We start from the raw sequence: 18475 nt of genomic DNA on the forward strand, positions 1-18475 counted from the left end.
GGAAGCAAAGAGTGGGAATAAACGGGACCTTTTCAGAATGGCAGGCGGTGACTAGTGGGGTACCGCAAGGCTCAGTGCTGGGACCCCAGTTGTTTACAATATATATTAATGACTTAGATGAGGGAATTAAATGCAGCATCTCCAAGTTTGCGGATGACACGAAGCTGGGCGGCAGTGTTAGCTGTGAGGAGGATGCTAAGAGGATGCAGGGTGACTTGAATAGGTTGGATGAGTGGGCAAATTCATGGCAGATGCAATTTAATGTGGATAAGTGTGAGGTTATCCACTTTGGTGGTAAAAACAGGAAAGCAGATTATTATCTGAATGGTGGCCGATTAGGAAAAGGGGAGGTGCAACATGACCTGGGTGTCATTATACACCAGTCATTGAAAGTGGGCATGCAGGTACAGCAGGTGGTGAAAAAGGCGAATGGTATGCTGGCATTCATAGCAAGGGGATTCGAGTACAGGAGCAGGGAGGTACTACTGCAGTTGTACAAGGCCTTGGTGAGACCACACCTGGAGTATTGTGTGCAGTTTTGGTCCCCTAATCTGAGGAAAGACATTCTTGCCATAGAGGGAGTACAAAGAAGGTTCACCAGATTGATTCCAGGAATAGCAAGACTTTCATATGATGAAAGACTGGATCGATTAAGCTTATACTCGCTGGAATTTAGAAGATGGAAGGGGAATCTTATTGAAACGTATAAAATCCTAAAGGGATTGGACAGGTTAGATGCAGGAAGATTGTTCCTGATGTTGGGGAAATCCAAAACGAGGGGTCTCAGCTTAAGGATAAAGGGGAAGCCTTTTAGGACCAAGATGAGGAAGAACTTCTTCACAGAGAGTGGTGAATCTGTGGAATTCTCTGCCACAGGAAACAGTTGAGGCCAGTTCATTGGCTCTATTTAAGAGGGAGTTAGATATGGCCCTTGTGGCTAAAGGGATCAGGGGTATGGAGAGAAGGCCGGTACAGGGTTCTGAGGTGGGTGATCAGCCATGATCATACTGAATGGCGGTGCAGGCTCGAAGGGCTAAATGGCCTACTCCTGCACCTATTTTCTATGTTTCTATGTAACACAACAACTTGAGTCTCAACATAGACAAGACTAAAGGAATGGTTATTGACCACAGGAATGTGCAGGCTGACCACTCCCTGTTGCACATTAGTGACTCTTCCATGGAGAGAGTCAGGAGCACCAAGTTTCTTGGAGAAGTGAGACTTCTGAACACCCTGTTACCACCCAGTACACTTTTTATGACAGCACCAGTAGCAGCATACTGTTGTGTATATGTTGTATATCCACTTTATGTCAATTTGTACATCCACAGAATACTTAATGATATGTTAATATTATTTTAAGTGCTGTATATGATACATGGTCCTTGGTCCCAGTGGAACATTGTTCCATATAGCTGTATACATGTGTAAAGTTGAATGACAATAACCCTGAACTTGAAATTGATCAGTGAGAATGACACAAAGCTCCCTCAGTGACTGGGAACCTTGGACATCCTCACACCATGATAAATGCTTTGAAAATGCCTTGTTCTCTTGCCCCAGGAAATGGTTAACAGTAAAATTGATATGTACTGTATATTAAACAGTTGATTCTTTGTTCACATAACCTTCAGTCTGGGAGATTTATCCAACGAGCAATGTGTTCTTTCTTTATCTAATAAACATGCAGTCATGATCTGGAATGTGCAATGGGGCTGTGTGCGATGGGATGATGTTCAAGGAGCTTCACCTGTGACAACCCCAGGACTTTGTGGTGGGACGGTGTAGAGGGAGTTTCACTTTGTGTCTGACCCCAGGAGTGTGTGTTGGGACAGTATAGAGAGAACTTCACTCTGTGTCTAACCCCAGGAGTGTGTGATGGGATGGTGTAGAGGGAGCTTCACTGTGTCTGACCCCAGGGGTCTGTGATGGGACAGTGTAGAGGGAGCTTCACTCTGTGTCTGACCCCAGGAGTGTGTGATGGGACAGGGTAGAGGGAGCGTTATTCTGTGTCTGACCCCAGGTGTGTGTGATGAGATATTGAAGAGGGAGCTTCACTCTGTCTGATCCATGGTAGAATATGATGGGACAGTGTAGAAGGAGTTTCACTCTGTGTCTAACCTTGTGATTTAATTGGCCCCAATTCAAAAGATCAAAGGCTCCACTTTGACGGTCAACTCTTTTTAATGAATGCACTTTAGAAAGCATCCTATCTGGGTGCATCATTGCTTGGTGTGGCAACTCCCCTGGCCACGACCGCGTGAAACTGCAGAGAGTTCTGGGCATAACTTAGCACATCAATGAAACCATCCTCCCCTCCATGGACTCTGTCTATGCTTCTGGCAGTCTCAGTGAAGCAGCCAGTATAATCAATAAGCCCAGCCACCATGGATATTCTCTCTCCTCTCCTCTTCAATCAGGTCGGAGATGCAAAAGCCTGAAGGCACGTGCCACTAGGCTCAACGACAGTTTCTACCCCACTGTTATAAGGCGAATGAGCGGTGCCCTGGTTGGGGGGGGGCCGCAGTGGTGTAGCAGTTAAAGCAACGCTATTACAGCGCAGGGCGCCAGAATTTGGAGCTTAACTCTGAGAAGTTTCCTTCCACAGTCGAAAGATGTACCGGTTAATAGGTTAATTGGTTGTTGTAAATTCTCCTGTGATTAGGCTAGGGTTAATAGGGGGGGGTTGATGGGCGGTGTGGCTAATTGGGTCGGAAGGGCCTATTCCGTGTTGCATAGCTAAGTAAATAAATATAAAATGATAAGATAGATTCTTGACCTCAGAATCCACCTCTGCAGATTTGGGAAGAGTTGTTGACATGATGCATCCAGATAGGATTCTTTGAGGAGCATCCATGAGGGTTGGTGTGGGTTAACGAGAACATCTATCCCAATGTTACATACATTCTTTAATGGTACATTGGCTCTGAAATTTTTTCTGCACTGTTACTGTTTCCCCTTGTACTGCCTCAATGCGCTGATGTGACAAAATGATCTGTATGGGTGGCATGCGAAACAAGGCTTTTCACTGTACATGACAATAATGAACCAACTTTCCAAGTCTGTTCCCACAACAGGATGATGTGGAGATCAAACCCAGCAAAAGCATCCGGATTTATTCCATGGGCCGGAAGCGAGTTATGCAGCTCGGGAGGTGCGGGGTGGAAGATTCTGGAATTTATAGCTGTGATGCCGGAGATAATAAAACCACTGCCAAGCTGGAGGTTTATGGTGAGTTTGGTTTTGGTTTGGACGGATACGAGGCATAGATGAGTGGACAGACAGCACCTTTTACCCAGAGCAGAAATGGCTCATATGAGAGGGCATAACTTTAAGGTGATTGGAGGGGAAGTATAGAGGGGGTTGTCAGAGGTAAGTTTTTTTTACGCAGAATGGGTGTGTGGAACACACTGTTAGGGGTAGTGGTAGAGGCTGAATCATTCGGGACGTTTAGTAGCTCTTAGATTGACACATAGATAAAAGAAAAATGGAGGGCTATGTGGGAGGGAAGTTAGATTGATCGGGTTGGAACAACATTGTGGGCCAAAGGGCCTGTAACGTACTGTACTGTTGTATCTTCTATGCACTCTAATATCCTGTACCAGGTGAGATCATTTAAGGTGGTTGGAGGAAAGTATAGGGTGGATGTCAGGGTAGGTTTTTTTACACAGAGAGTAGTGTGTGCATGGAATGCCCTTCCACAGGTGGTGGGAGAGGCAGATACATTGGGGCCATTTAAGAGATCCTTAGGCACGTGGATGATAGAAAAATGGAGGGCTATGGGCTGTAGGAGGGAGGGGTCGGATTGATTGTGGAGTAGGTTTATATCGGTTGGCATAACATTGTGGGCTGGAGCGCCCTACTGTTCGAATGCCAAGGAATCTACTGGTTGGACATGAAAATCAGAAAAGATGAAAGATTAGTTTTAGAAGTCACATGTACATCATAACACTGAAATGTACAGTGAAGTGCGTTGTTTGTGTGGAATCAAAACAGTGAGGACGTACTGTGGGCAGCCCACTGTGTCGCCAGCCTTCCAGTGCCTACATAGCATGCCCACAACTTTATATCTTTGGAATGTGGGAGGAAACCAGAGCACCCAGAGGAAACCCGCATGGTCACATGGAGAATGTACAAACACCTTACAGACAGTGGCGGGAATCGAATCCCAAACCGACCTTGGTCACTGAGTCACTGATGTTGATTCTTGAACCAATCAGCTCAACCCTGATCACTACAGTTTAGCAACACCATGACCACTTCAATTGCTTGCATTGAAGTGGATTTTGTTCTGTTCTAATTGTGTCTTTTCTTGTAAGATAGTATGTAATTTATGTTTTACTTGTGAACGTTGCTTTATTGGATGCTATGTTAGAGCCTAGACTTTGCAGTTCCCCCCATAGATGCTTTCTGATCAGCAGAGTTCTTCCAGCACTTTGTGTGTTGCTGAAGGTTTCTAGTATTAGCAGAATCTATTTTGTCTATGACACAGACGAGAGGGGCAGAAGAGCCTGCTTCTGTGCTGCAGTATTCTGTGACCCTTTGGTTTGCTGCTCCACTGCAAAGTCTCGTTGAGATATAATTACCATGAAGAAGTTTAAATCTTCTCTTCGACTGGAGTTTGGAGAGACTCTCTCTCACTGCGCTCTCTCTCTCTGTGATTTCTGCTATTCACATAATTCTCCCTCTCCTCTTCACCTATCCATCACCTTCCTCTGGCTCCCCTTTTCCTTCTCCCAAGGTTCACAGTCAGATTTCTTCTTCAGCCCTTTACCTCTTCCACCTATCACCTCCCAACTTCTTCATTTCCCCCTCTCCCATACACCCGCCTTTCTGCTCACCTGGACTCACCTGTCAGTTTGCACTCCTCCCTCTCCTCTGACCACCTTATTCTGGCTTCAGCTCCCTTCCATTCCATAAGACTTAGGAGCAGAATTAGGCCATCTGGCCTGTTGAGTCTACTCCACCATTCAATCATGGTTGATCATTTTTTCTATCTCCTCCTCAATCCCAGTTCCAGGCCTCCTCCCCGTAACCTTTGATACCATGTCCAATCAAGAACCTATCAATCTTTGCCTTAAATACACCCAATGACCTGGCCTCCACAGCTGCATGTGGCAACAAATTCCACAAATTCTCCACCCTTTGGCTAAAGAAATTTTTCTGCATCTCTGTTTTGAAAGGGCGCCCCTCTATCCTGAGGCTGTGCCCTCTTGGCCTAGACTCTCCTGCCATGGGAAACATCCTTTCCATATCTACTCTGTCTAGGCCTTTCAACATTCAAAAGGTTTCAATGAGATCCCCCTTCATCCTTCTGAATTCCAGCAAGTGCAGACCCAGAGCCATCAAACATTCTTCATATGATAGCCATTTCATTCCTGGAATCACCCTTGTGAATCTCCTCTGGACCCTCTCCAATGCCTGCACATCTTTTCTAAGATGAGGGGCCCAAAACTGTTCACAATACTCAAGGTGAGGCCTCACAAGTGCCTTATAACCCTCAGCATCACATCCCTGCTCTTGTATTCTGGACTTCTTGAAATGAATGCTAAAATGGCTTTTGCTTTCCTCACCACCAACTCAACCTGCAAGTTAACCTTCAGGGTGTTCTGCACAAGGACTCCCAAGTCCCTCTGAATCTCAGATTCCTGGATTTTCTCCCTGTTTAGAAAATAGTCTGCACATTTATTTCTACTACCAAAGTGCAACATTGTATTTTATTTGCCATTTTCTTGCCCATTCTCCTAATCTAAGTCTTTCTGCATCCTACCTGTTTCCTCAACACTATCTGCCCCTCCTCTAGTCTTTGTATCATCTGCAAACTTGGCAACAAAGCCATTTAATCCATCATCTAAATCATTTATATACAGCATAAAAAGAAGTGGTCCCAACACCGACCCCATTTCCATCCTGGTGAAGTGTCTCAGCGCAGAACATCATCTGGTTATTGCCTACCACAGATGTTGCCTGACTTGCTGAGATTTCCTTCACACACACACAAAATGCTGTTGCTCTGACCTATTCCTGCCTGTTTGCAGTGACCATCTTATCTGTTCCCCTCACAGAACGGGAAGTCCGCATTGTGAAGCACCTGGAGGACCTGGAGGTACGGGAGAATGACAACGCAGTGTTTGTCTGTGAAGTTTCCCACGAGGGAGTGAAGGGCGAGTGGTTGAAAGATGGAGAGAGAATCAAGTCCAACAACACCGTCAAAATAAGACAAGAGGGTATGGCCTGAGAAATTGCTGTGAAAAACATCATTCATACAGTGCACTGAGGAATGCATTAGAACAGAGGGATCTGGGAATACAAGCCCATCATTCCTTGAAAGTGGCATCTTAAAGAGATACAAGAGAGCTTTTGGCATGTTGTCAGCCATAAATCAGAGTTGAGTACAGGAGTTAGGATGTTATGTTGAAGTTGTGTAAGATATTGTTGAGGCTTAATTTGGAGTATTGTGTGCCATTCTGATCATCTAACTACAGGAAAGATATAAATAAGATTCAAAGAGCCAGAGAAAATTTACAAGGATGTGCCTGGACTTGAGGACCTAAGTAATATGTTAGGATGAGGTGAGATTTGATAGAGGTATACAAAATTCTGAGGGCTATAGGTAGGGTAAATGTAAGCAGGCTTTTTCAATTGAGGTTGGGTGAGCCTATAACTAAAGGTTGTGGTTAAGGGTGAAGGGTGAAATATTTAGAGCATAAGAGCACAAGACATTGGAGAAGAATTAGGCCATTTGGCCTGTCATGTCTGCCCCGCTATTTCATCATGGCTGATCCATTTCCCTCTCTTCCCCATTCATCTGTATTCTCGCCATAACCTTTCATGCCTTAACTTGTCGAGAATCTGTCAACTGCTGCCTTAAATACGCTCAATGATTTGTCCTCCGCAGCCACCTGTGACAATGAATTCCACAAATTCACAACCCTCTGGCCAAAGAAATTCCTCCTTATCTCCATTCTAAATGGACATCCCTCTGTTCCTAGACTCCCCCACTATAGGAAACATCCTCTCCACATCCACTTTATCGAAGCATTTCAACATTTGATAGGTTTCAAAGCGATTTTCCCCCCTCTTCATTTACTAAATTCCAGCAAATACAGGCACAGAGCCATCAAACGCTTCCCATCTGATAAGCCTTTCAATCCCGGAACCTCCTTTGAATCCTCTCCAATGTCAATACAACTTTTTTTAGAAAAGGGGCCCAAAACTGCTCACAATACTTCAAGTAAGACCTCACCAGCCTCAGCATTACATCCTTGGTTTTATAGTCTAGACCTCTTGAAATGAATGCTACCATTGCATTTTCATTCCTCACCACCAACTCAACATGCAAGTTAATCTTTAGGGAATCCTACACATGGACTCCCGAATCCCTCTGCACCTCGGATTTTTGAATTTTCTCCCCATTTAGAAAATAGTCCACACTTTTATTTATTCTTTCAAAGTGCATAACCATACACTTCCTGTCACTGTATTCCACCTGCCACTTCTTTGCATTTTCTCCTAATCTATCTAAGTCCTTCTGCAGTCTCCCTGTTTCCCCTCCACCTGTCTTTGTATCGTTTGCAAACTTGGCCACAAAGCCATCAATTACAGCAACCAAATCATTGACATACAACATAAAAAGAATAGGTCTGAGTGCCAACCCCCACAAAACACCACTAGTCACTGGCACCCAGTCAAAACAGGCTTCCTTTATTCCCTCTCTTTGCCTGCTGCCAGTCAGCCAATCCTCTGTCTTTGCTAGTGCCCTTCCTGTAACACCATGGGCTCTTACTGCCTCATGTGTGGCACCTTGTCATAGGTCTTTTGAAAATCCAAGTACACAACATCCACCGATTCTCCTTTGTCTATCCTGCTTGTTATTTCCTCAAGGAATTCCAACAGATTGTCAGGCAAGATTTTCCCTTAAGGAAACCCTGCTGACTTTGGCCCATTTTATTATGTGCCTCCAAGTATCTCAAAACCATATCCTTGACTCCAACATATTTCCAACCACTGAGGTCAGGCGAATTGGCCTATAATTTTCGTTCTGCTTCCCTCCCTTCTTGAAGAGTAAAGTGACGTTTGCAATTTGCAATTTTCTAGTCCTCCAGATCCATGCCAGATTCTAGTGACTCTTGAAAGATTATTACTAATACCTCCACTATCTCTTCAGCTACCTGTTTCAGAACCCTGGGGTGTAGTCCATCTGGTCCAGGTGACTTAGCTACCTTCAGACCTTTTAGCTTCCCAAGCACCTTCTCCTTAGTAATAGCAACTATACTCACTTCTGCCCCTTGACACTCTCAAACCTCTGGTATACTGCTAGTGTCTTCCATAATGAAGACTGATGCAAAGTACTTATTCAGTTCATCTGCCATTTCCTTGTTCCCCAATACTATCTCTCCAGTGTTATTTTCCAGTGCTCCAATATCTACTCTCACCTTTCTTTTACTCTTTATATATCTGGAAAAAGGTTTTGATATCCTCTTTGATATTATTGGCTAGCTTACCTTCACATTTCATCTTTTCACTCCTTATGTCCTTTTGAGTTGCCTTCTGTTGGTTTTTAAAAGCTTCCCAGTCTTTTAACTTCCCATTAATTTTTGCTCTATTATATGCCCTCTCTTTTGCTTTTAAGTTGGCTTTGACTTCCCTTGTCAGACACAGTTTTGTCATCCTGCCTTTTGGATCCATCTTCTTCTTTAAGATGTATATATCCTGTGCCTTCCAAATTTTTCCCAGAAACTCCAGCTATTGCTGTTCTGCTATCATCCCTGCTAGTGTTCCCTTCCAAACAACTTTGGCCAGGTCCTCTTTCATGCCTCTGTAATTCTCTTCACTTTACTTGATACTGATATATCTGAATTTAGTTTCTCTCTCTGAAATTGCATAGTGAATTCTATCATACTATGATCACTGTCTCCTAATTCTCTTACCTTAAGCTCCCTAACCAAATCTGGTTCATTACACAACACCCAGTTCTGAATTGCTGGTCCCCTAGTGGGCTTAACCACAAGCTGCTCTACAAAGCAATCTCGTAGGCATTCTACAAAATCTCTCTCGGGATTCAGCCTGATTTTTCCAATATACCTGGATATTGAAATCCCCATGACTACTGTCACATTGCCCTTTTGATATGCATTTTCTATCTCCTGTCGTAATTAGCAGCTCACATTTAAGGGTCCTGAGAGGCAACCTCTTCACACAGAGGGTGGTGCGAGTGTAGAACAGGCTACCAGAAGAAGTGGTGGATGTGGGTTTGATCGCAACATTTAAGAGAAATTTGGATAAGTACATGGATGGGGGAGGGGTATAGATCAATAGGACTAGGCAGTGTAATAAGTCGGCATGGACTAGATGGACCAAAGAGCCTGTTTCTGTGCTGTAGTTCTCTATGACCCATTGGACAGGGTACTTTCAACATGGATGTTCCTTTCAAATCTAGAAAGGTTCTAAGGAGAGATTCTGTCCAGATGCTGGGAAGCAAGCTTCTCCACTTTAAGTACATTTGCCCGAACTACCTCTGTATCCTCCTACACCTTACCTATTTAGGTGCTTGATGGTGAACTGGTTTATTGTTGTCACGTGTACCAGGGTCCAGTGAAAAGCTTGTCTTGTATACTGCTCGCACAGATCAGTTGATTACACAGTGCACTGAGGTAGCACAAGCGAGAACACAACAGAACGCAGAATAAGTGTTACATTTTGCAGTGGAGGCAGACAATAAGATGCAAGGTCAATCTGGTAAATTGTGAGGGCAAGAGTCCATCTTATCATACTAGGGAACAGTTCTAGCGCCAGGGTCTTTGAGCCTGGTTGTACATTCTTTCAGGCTGTTGTATTTTCTGCCCGATGTGAGAGGGGAGAAGAGAGCATGTCTGGGGTATGTGGAGACATTGATTTTGTGACTGTTTACCGAGGCTGCGAGAAGAGTAGACAGCGTCCATGGAGGGGAGGCTGCTTTCAGAGCTCTCTGTAGTTTCTTGCGGGCAGAGCAGTCACTGTGCCAAGCTATAATGCGTCCGGATGGGATGCGTTCTATGGTGCATCGACTTTAAAGTTGGTGAGAGTCAACTCGGACCCTTTAATTTTTTAGTTGTGGTCGATGAACTTTCTCTTTCCAAACATCCAGGGACCAAACATTTCTTGCTGATCTGCAAAGTGAAGGCTGAGGATGCAGGAGAGATCCGATTCACGGCTAAGAACGTTGAGTCCACAGCTCACCTGGACATTAATGGTAAGTCCATTGTTTCTTGGCACTCAATGACAGGAACCCAAGGCACTGAGTTCAAACCCAATTCGGACACCCGAGCCCAAAATCTGGGCTGACTCTTCAGAGTACAAAATCTCTCATCAATTTTGGATAGAATATTTCACAAAGGCTCCCTCCCTCTCTCCCTCCACCCCACCCATCCCATCTATCCCACTCATTCACATGGACATCAAACATCCATCGGACTTCCTTGCAAAGCTGATTTTGGGGTGTTTTCCGCAGTGATCCCCAACTTACAGCGAACAAGTTCAAATTGTCTGATCACAGGCTGTTGGCTTAATGGGTTATAAATTGGCTGCTACTCTTCCTACTCTACCAAAGTCTTTCAAAGAATCATACAACACGGAAACAGATCCTTTGACCCAGTTCATCCACACCAACTAAGATGTCTCTCCGAGCCATTAACATTTGCCCATGTCCCTCTAAACCTTTCCTGTCCATTTACCTTATAAGCACAAGAGATTCTATAGATGCTGGAAATCTTGAACAACACACACACAAAATACTGGAGGAGCTCAGTAAGTTAGGGCCTTCATCGGGACTCGACTCAAAATGTCAGCAGTTTATTCCTCTCCATAGATGCTACTTGACTTGCTGAGTTAGAACATAGAACATGGAACTGCATAGTACAGACCCTTCGGCCCACGATGTTTTCCTGACCCTTTAACCTACTCTAAGATCGATCTAATCCTTCCATCCGACACAGACCTCCATTTTTCTTTCTTCCATGTGCCTCTCTAAGAATCCCTTGAGTGTCTCAAATGTAGAGTTAGTGCAACACTTCTACAGCTTGGGGCGTTTCGGAATTTGGAGTTCAAATCTGCCGCTGTCTGTAAGGAGTTAGTATGTTCTCCCCATGAACCACGTGGGTTTCCTCTGGGTGCTCTGCTTTCCTCCCACAGTCAAAAGACATACAAGTTAGTGGATTAATTTGTCATTGTACATTGACCTGTGATTAGGCGAGTGTAAGCAGGTGGGTTGCTGGGCAATGTGGCTCTTTGGGCCAGAAGGGCCTGTTCCACAAGGTATCTCTCGATAAATAGTTGCTTAAGTGAACCTAATGTATCTATATCTGCCTCTACCACCACCCCGGCAGCACATTCCATACACCCATCACTCTGTTTATATTTTTAAAAAAATCTAACTCTGACATTCCTTCTATACTTCTTTCCCATCACTTTAAAATTATGCCTCCTTGTATTAGTCATTTCTACCCTGGGGAAAAAGTCTCCCTGGCTGTCCATTCCATCTATGCCTCATATTATCTTGTCAAGTCCTTTATCATCTATCAAGTCCTCCTTCATTCCAAAGGGAAAAACCCCAAGATTAGATATGCTCTCTAATCCAGGCAACTTCCTTGTAAATCTCCTCTGCACCCCCTCCAAAGCTTCCACGTGCTTCCTATAATGAGGTGACCAGAACTGAACACGATATTCCAAGTGTGGTCTAGCCGGAATCTTAGAGAGCTGCTTCATTACCTCATGGCTCTTGAACTCATTCGCACCACTAATGAAAGACAACACATTATATGCCACCTTAACAACCCTATCAACATGCGTGGCAACTCTGAGGGACCTACGGATGTAGACCCCAAGATCCTGCTGTTCCTCCACTATTCTGCATCGACAGAGACTTCCTGGCTAATACCAGGGGCACAATTTTAAGGTGACTGGAGGATTTTACACGGAGAGTGGTGGGTGTGTGGAATGTGCTGCCGGGGGTAGTGGTACAAGTAGATACATTACAGGCATTTAAGAGACTCTTTAATAACCTCATGGATGAAAGAAAAATAATGGGCTAAGGAGGAGATAGATTGATCCTGGAGTAGGTTAAAAGGTTGACATAACATTGTGGGCTGAAGGGCCTGTATTATTCCATGTTCTATGTTATTGCTTTCTTTTTTTACTATCTCGATGTAATTATGTTTGGGATGGAATACAAACAAAAGCTTTACGTTATACCTTGGTGCATGTGACCGTAATAAACCAGTTACCGAGTGTGGATTGGATGTCCATCAGACCAGCATCCAGACAGGGGGAGGAAGGGTAAACTCGGGTGTGAGACAGGATGGGACTGGAGGACTCCAGGGGGGAAAAGGTTAAAGAAAGGACCCCGCAGGCCTGAGGTACTTGAAGAGGAAGGGGTTCTGAAGGGGCATCTTCCAGTGTACAGTCTGGGCACAAACAGCACACCTGAAGAAGAGCCTCGGCCCAAACAAAACCTGCAGCTTAAAGATAAAGTGGGAGATATCCATATCCATGTGTAATTCCATTTTAGTGCCATGGAGTCATACAGCATTAAAACAGTCCCTTCAGCCTAACTTCTCCATGCCAACCAGCATTCCTTTCTAAGCTATTCCCACTTGGCCAATTTAGCCCATACTTCGCTAAACCATAAGACCATAAGATATAGGAGTAGAATTAGGCCATTTGGTCCATCGAGTCTGCTCCCACCATTTCATCATAGCTGATCGATTTCCCTCTCAGCCCCAGTCTCCTGCCTTCTCCCCATATCCCTTCATGCTCTGACCAATCAAAATCTATCAACCTCAGCAACCCAGAGGTTAATACCCTGGCGGTCCTATATAACCATATAACAATTACAGCACGGAAACAGGCCATCTCGGCCCTTCTAGTCTGTGCCGAACTCTTACTCTCACCTAGTCCCACCGACCTGCACTCAGCCCATAACCCTCCATTCTTTTCCTGTCCATATAGCTATCCGATTTAACTTTAAATGACAACATCGAACCTGCCTCAACCACTTCTGCTGGAAGCTCGTTCCACACAGCTGTTTTTCAGCTTCCTACCTAGCTCCCTAAAATCTCTCTTCAGGACCTCCTCTCCTTGTCTACCCATGTCATTGCTACCATTAGGTACCAAGACTTCTGGCTGCTTACCCTCCCCTTTTAGAATACCACAGACCCGATCCAAGACATCCCTGACCCTGGCATCTGGGGGGCAACATGCCATCCGGGTGTCTCTATTGTGTCCTCAGAATCTCTATTCTTCTAACTATGGAATTTCCTACCTCGACTGCAGTCCTCTTCACGTCTCTTCACTTCTGAGCCACAGCACCAGACTCAGTTACTGTGGCTGTCCCCTGCAGGCCGTCCCCTTAAACGGTATCTAAGGTGGCATACTTATTACTGAGTATGATGTCCATAGGTGTCCTTGTCCTCTGTACTGACTGACCCTTTCCTATCTGGGTACTCGTCCAAGCAGAGTTGAGGGGAGAGGTGGTCGTGTGGAAGTTGCAGCAAGGTAAGGGTTAACATAATGTCCCGGCAAGCAAAGGTTTACAGATAGTGTGCAGTCAACCCTGGCAAGTAAGGCTTTGAAGTTTCCCTTCACTCAGCAGGGGATCAGAGCCATTTGGCATGCCAAGGCAAGATAAGGATGCAAACAGGGTGACATTTAATAGTGGTCAGTTGCTTTACTCATTCTGAAGTATTATTGGCCTTTAAGGTTGAGGTTCTATTCACTATTAATACTTGTATTACTGCAGTGTGATTGATAAGTAATTAAAACTTGCACAAGGTCAATATCATATTTGCTTAAAAATGGCATTTGTGTTCAAGACAGCATGGTGACAGGGGCCATGCTGTTCTCCTTGTGCACAAGCAAATTGGTGTGAGTGTGAGTTTTCTGAATCCTGTTCATTGGCGACAACAGTTGCTTGCATTTGGGAGGGCACCAGCCCATGAAGTAAGACATAGGAGTAGAATTGGGTCATTTGACCCATCAAGTCTGCTCCACCATTCCATTGCGGCTGATTTATTATCAACTCCATTCTCCCCATAACCTTTGATGCCCTGACTGATCAGGAACCCTTCAATCTTTGCTTTAAATATACCCAACTTGGCCTCCACAGCCATTGGTGACAATGAATTCCACAGGTTCACTGGCCTTTGGCTAAAGAAATTCCACCTCATCTCTTCTAAAGGCACATCCCTCTATTCTGAAGCTGTGCTTCTGGCCCTAGACTCCCCACATTTCGAAATATCCTCTCCATGTCCTCTCAGTTTAGGTCTTTCAATATTTGGTAGGTTTCTATGAGATCTCTCCTTATTCTTCTAAACTCCAGACAATAGAGGCCTAGAGCCATCAAATGCTCCTCATACTTAACTCTTAAGTTCCTAGGATCGTTCTTGGAACATTTTCTGGACCCTCTTCAATGCCAGCACATCCTTTCATAGGCTTAGTGTCTCTGCCTCCTCCCCAGAGCTGCCGATTAAGATTGTGAAACCGCTGCGGGACAAGACTGCGCTGGAGAAGCACAAGGTCATTCTGGAGTGCAAAGTGTCCAAGCCCCGGGCCAGAGTGCGCTGGTACCGTGGTGATGAGGAACTCCAGCCGACAGACAAGTACGAGATCTGCAGTGAGGACTGCTACCGTAAGCTGGTCATCCACAATGTCAGCTTTGAGGATGAGGATACCTACACCTGTGACGCCTTCGATGACATCTCGTCTGCCAAGGTCCTGGTGGAAGGTACGTCGGTAAAGTCCTTTTGCCCCTTCTTGTGCTTGGAGCAGGTTCAATGGGCTAAGTGGCCTAATTCTGCTCCTGTCTTATGATCCTTATAAAAGATGCTGTTCCATAAGGGATGGGAGCAGAATTAGAGCTGGTTAGGGAGTTGATGGAAACAAAATTAACTGGAGAATTGGCATAGAATTAGAGTCATAAAGCCAATCTGCTGAAAATGGGCCCTTCAGCCCAACTGCTTCATGCTGACCAAGATTGCCATCTAAACTAGTTGCTTTTGGCCCATATCCCTATAAACTAGAGGGCTCCCAAACTTTTTTATGCCTCGTACCAACACTATTTAGCAAGGGGTCTGTGGACCCCTTCTAAATCTTTCTTATCCATATATGTCAACCATTTCCTCTGGTAGATCATTCCACATATTGACCACCCTCTGATGAAAAAGTTGTTCCTCAGGTTTCTATTAAATCTCTGCCTGCTCACCTTAAATCAATGCCCTTGAGTGCTTGATTCTCCAAACCACAAATACCTTCACTTCCTAGAAGTAACACACTATCGATCTGTGAATTTTCTATCCATATAGCAGTCCCAGTGTCCTTTAAATGTTTTTATTGTACCTGCCTCAACCATTTCCTCTGGCAGTTCAAATCCATGTACCTACCCCCCTCTGCATGAAAGAGCTGGCCTTCTAAATTGGTCCCAATTTCCCAACCAGAAGTCCACAATCAATTCCTTGGTCTTCCTGACGCAAGATAGTTCTCACCTCCTCGTCACCATCTGAGATTTTGCCAATAATAGTGGTGTCACCAGCAAATTTATAGATGGCATTTGAGTTGTACTTCGCCACACAGTCATGAATGCAGAGAGAGTAGAGCAGTAGGCTAGGCTGCATCCCTGAGGCACACCAGTGTTGATTGTCAGCGAGGTATTGGTACTTACGTATGTGACAATCAACTCAACTTTGATTTTATACTATATAATTGGGGGTGATGTGGTCAGCCACTTGGAATGACCCTGATAGATTGAGCAAGCGAAGGAGGATGAGAGGTGACTGATAAAGGTGTACAAGACAATAAGAGGCATAGATTGAGTGGAGAGCCAGTGACTTTTCCCCAGGGTGGAAGTGGCTAATACAAGGTGGCGTAATTTTAAGGTGATTGGAGGGAAACACGGGGGGATGTCAGAGGTAAGTTTTTTTTTAACGCAGAGAGTGGTGAATGAGTTCTATGTTAACTCTTGCGCCAGAACAAGCCATCTTGATGGTGAAGGACCTGGAGGATGTGGAGGTGAGGGCTCCGGGGAGAGCGGAGATGGAGTGCGAGGTGTCGGTGCCTGTGATCAGACCACCGCAGTGGACCCTCAACGGCCAGCTCCTTCAGAATGGGAAGGAGGTGCGGCTGGAGAACCGTGGCACCGTCCAGAGGCTCGTCCTCAGCCAGACCTCCCCCGAGATGAGCGGGCTGGTCAAGTTCACCGCGGGAAAGGCGCGGTCCAGTGCCCGGCTCACCGTCAAAGGTAAACGTCAGCTGGAGCTGAGCACACCGAGCACACTGCCTCTTTAGTATGTCACATTGTTTTCTTCAAACATACAACACAGAACAGTTCAGCACAGTACAGGCCATTCAGCACACAATGTCATGCCAATCCTTTAATCTACTCTAAGATCAATCTAACCTTTCACTCCATTTTTCTACCAAACATGGATGAATGTCCCTAATGTATCTGACTCTACCACCACCCTGGCAATGCTTCCAAGTAACTGCCACTCTTCGTTAAATAAACCTACCTCTGACATCGTTTCGCCCGCCTCCCAACACTTTCCACCAATCACCTTAAAATTATGTCCCCTTATGTTAGCCATTTCCACCCTGGGAAAAAGTCCTTGACTGTCCACTCGATCTACGCCTATCATTTTGTACACCTCTCTGAAGTCACCACTCATCCTCCTTTGCTCCAAAGAGAAAAATCCCAGCTCACTCAACATAATTCTGACCAGTAATTCATAATACAACATAGCAACAGGCCCTTCAGCCCACTGTGTCTGTGCTAACCATGAAGCCATTTACACTAATCCCACCTGCATGCACACCTTTCTGTTCCCCGCCTGTTCAGTGTCAGAATCAAGTTTAAAATCACAGACATATGTTGTGAAACTTGTTGTTTTGTGACATTAGTACAGTACGTGAAAAAATTACTAAATTGCACTAAGGAATAGTTTTAAAGTGTGTGTGTGTATGTGTATATGTATATATGTGTGTGTGTATATATATATATATATATATATATATATATATCCAAAAGAGTGTAAAATAGTGGAGAAGTGTTCAGAAATCTGTTGGCAGTGGAAAACAAAGTGAGAGAGACAAGTTTTAGAGAGAAAAACAGTTGGGGCACAGAGAGATAGACAAGAGTTTAGAGAGACAGACAGATATGAAAGAGACAGGGGGAGGGGGGGAGAGGGATCAAGACAGACGGGGAGAGAGAGATCAACACACACAAAATACTGGAGGAACTCAACATGTCAGGCAGCATCTATGGAACGGAAAACGATTCAGGCCAAGATCCTTCATCAGGACTGGAAAGCAAGGAGAAAGAAGCCAGAATGAAAAAGTGGGAGGAGGGGAACGAGGACAAGCTAGAGGTGTGGGTGGGGGAGGGTGGATGAAGTAAGTCACTGGGAGGTAATGGGTGGAAAAGACAAAGGGCTGGAGAAGAAGAAATCTGATAGAAGGGGAGAGTGGACCATGGGAGAAAAGGAGAGAAGGGGTACTGGGTAGGATGGGGGATATGATAGGCATGTGATGAGAAGGGATAAGAGAGCAGAGTTGGCAATTGAAGGAGAGGGGGAAAAATTACCAGAAGAATTCTAGGTTCGTGCCATCAGATTGGAGACTATGTAGACAGAATATAAGATGTTGTTTCTTCACTCTGAGAGTGGTCTCATTGTGGCAGGAGAAGGCCATGGACTGATATGTTGGAACAGGAAAAGGGATAGAAATTAAAATAGCCACCAGGAAATTCTGAATTCTGGAGTGGAGGAGAGAGAGAGGGGGGGGGAAAGAATAAGCAGTAAAGTCATCCCAGCAGGTGAGCTAGACACCAGTCAAATTTTGGTGATTTGTTTATAATTACAGCTCAGCTCAGTAGGAATAACTTTGCTTGGCAGTTGTAAAAATCCCTTATATTTAAAGCAATTTGCAGCGGCAAATCGTGCTGTGCCCAGTGCCACCAGCAGGTGTCAGAGGTAAGCAAAGACTCCGCGCACTGTGAGAGCCAGGAGCCAGCCGGAGTCTGGCAGTCCCTGCTGGTGCTCTGTCTGGGCACTGTAGACCCAGCTCCAGCGGGTGTCTGCAATGCTCCTCAGTCTCCTATTGCGAAGCATCAAAGCTCCCCCTTCCAACCCAGGAGACTTTTCCTGAAATATGACTTCTCTATTAATATTGAAATGCATTGTTTTTTTTTGTAAATATGGATTCCCTACATGGAGTCTAAAGCACAGAAGCATAGAGTCTAAAGCCTCTCTGAGGTTGTTCCTGTTCTGTCTAACTTTCCGTCACCACATGTTTCCCTTCAAAACCCTTTTACTCTTTATCTCAGTCACTCTTTGAAGGAGAACTGTGTGGGAGGCAAGTGCTAGATTGGATCTTGGAGTAAGTTGAAAGGTTGTCACAACATTGTGGCCTGAAGGGGCTGTACTGTGCTGAACTGTTCTCTGTTCCATGT

At 44.9% G+C, this 18475-nt stretch overlaps 1 protein-coding gene across 1 annotated transcript in view; it reads left to right on the forward strand.

The window, feature by feature from the left end:
- The window catches only part of obsl1a (obscurin like cytoskeletal adaptor 1a), a 192743-nt gene that overhangs the window by 171021 nt on the left and 3247 nt on the right, over positions 1 to 18475 (forward strand). Inside the window, exons 29-33 of the mRNA XM_063051410.1 lie at positions 3078 to 3231; positions 6066 to 6227; positions 10127 to 10231; positions 14492 to 14758; positions 15998 to 16267. Of these exons, the coding sequence (XP_062907480.1) occupies positions 3078 to 3231; positions 6066 to 6227; positions 10127 to 10231; positions 14492 to 14758; positions 15998 to 16267 (958 nt within the window). The remainder of the gene's footprint in view (positions 1 to 3077; positions 3232 to 6065; positions 6228 to 10126; positions 10232 to 14491; positions 14759 to 15997; positions 16268 to 18475) is intronic.

Source organism: Mobula hypostoma, chromosome 6 (genome assembly GCF_963921235.1).
Source record: "Mobula hypostoma chromosome 6, sMobHyp1.1, whole genome shotgun sequence".
Taxonomy (NCBI): domain Eukaryota; kingdom Metazoa; phylum Chordata; class Chondrichthyes; order Myliobatiformes; family Myliobatidae; genus Mobula; species Mobula hypostoma.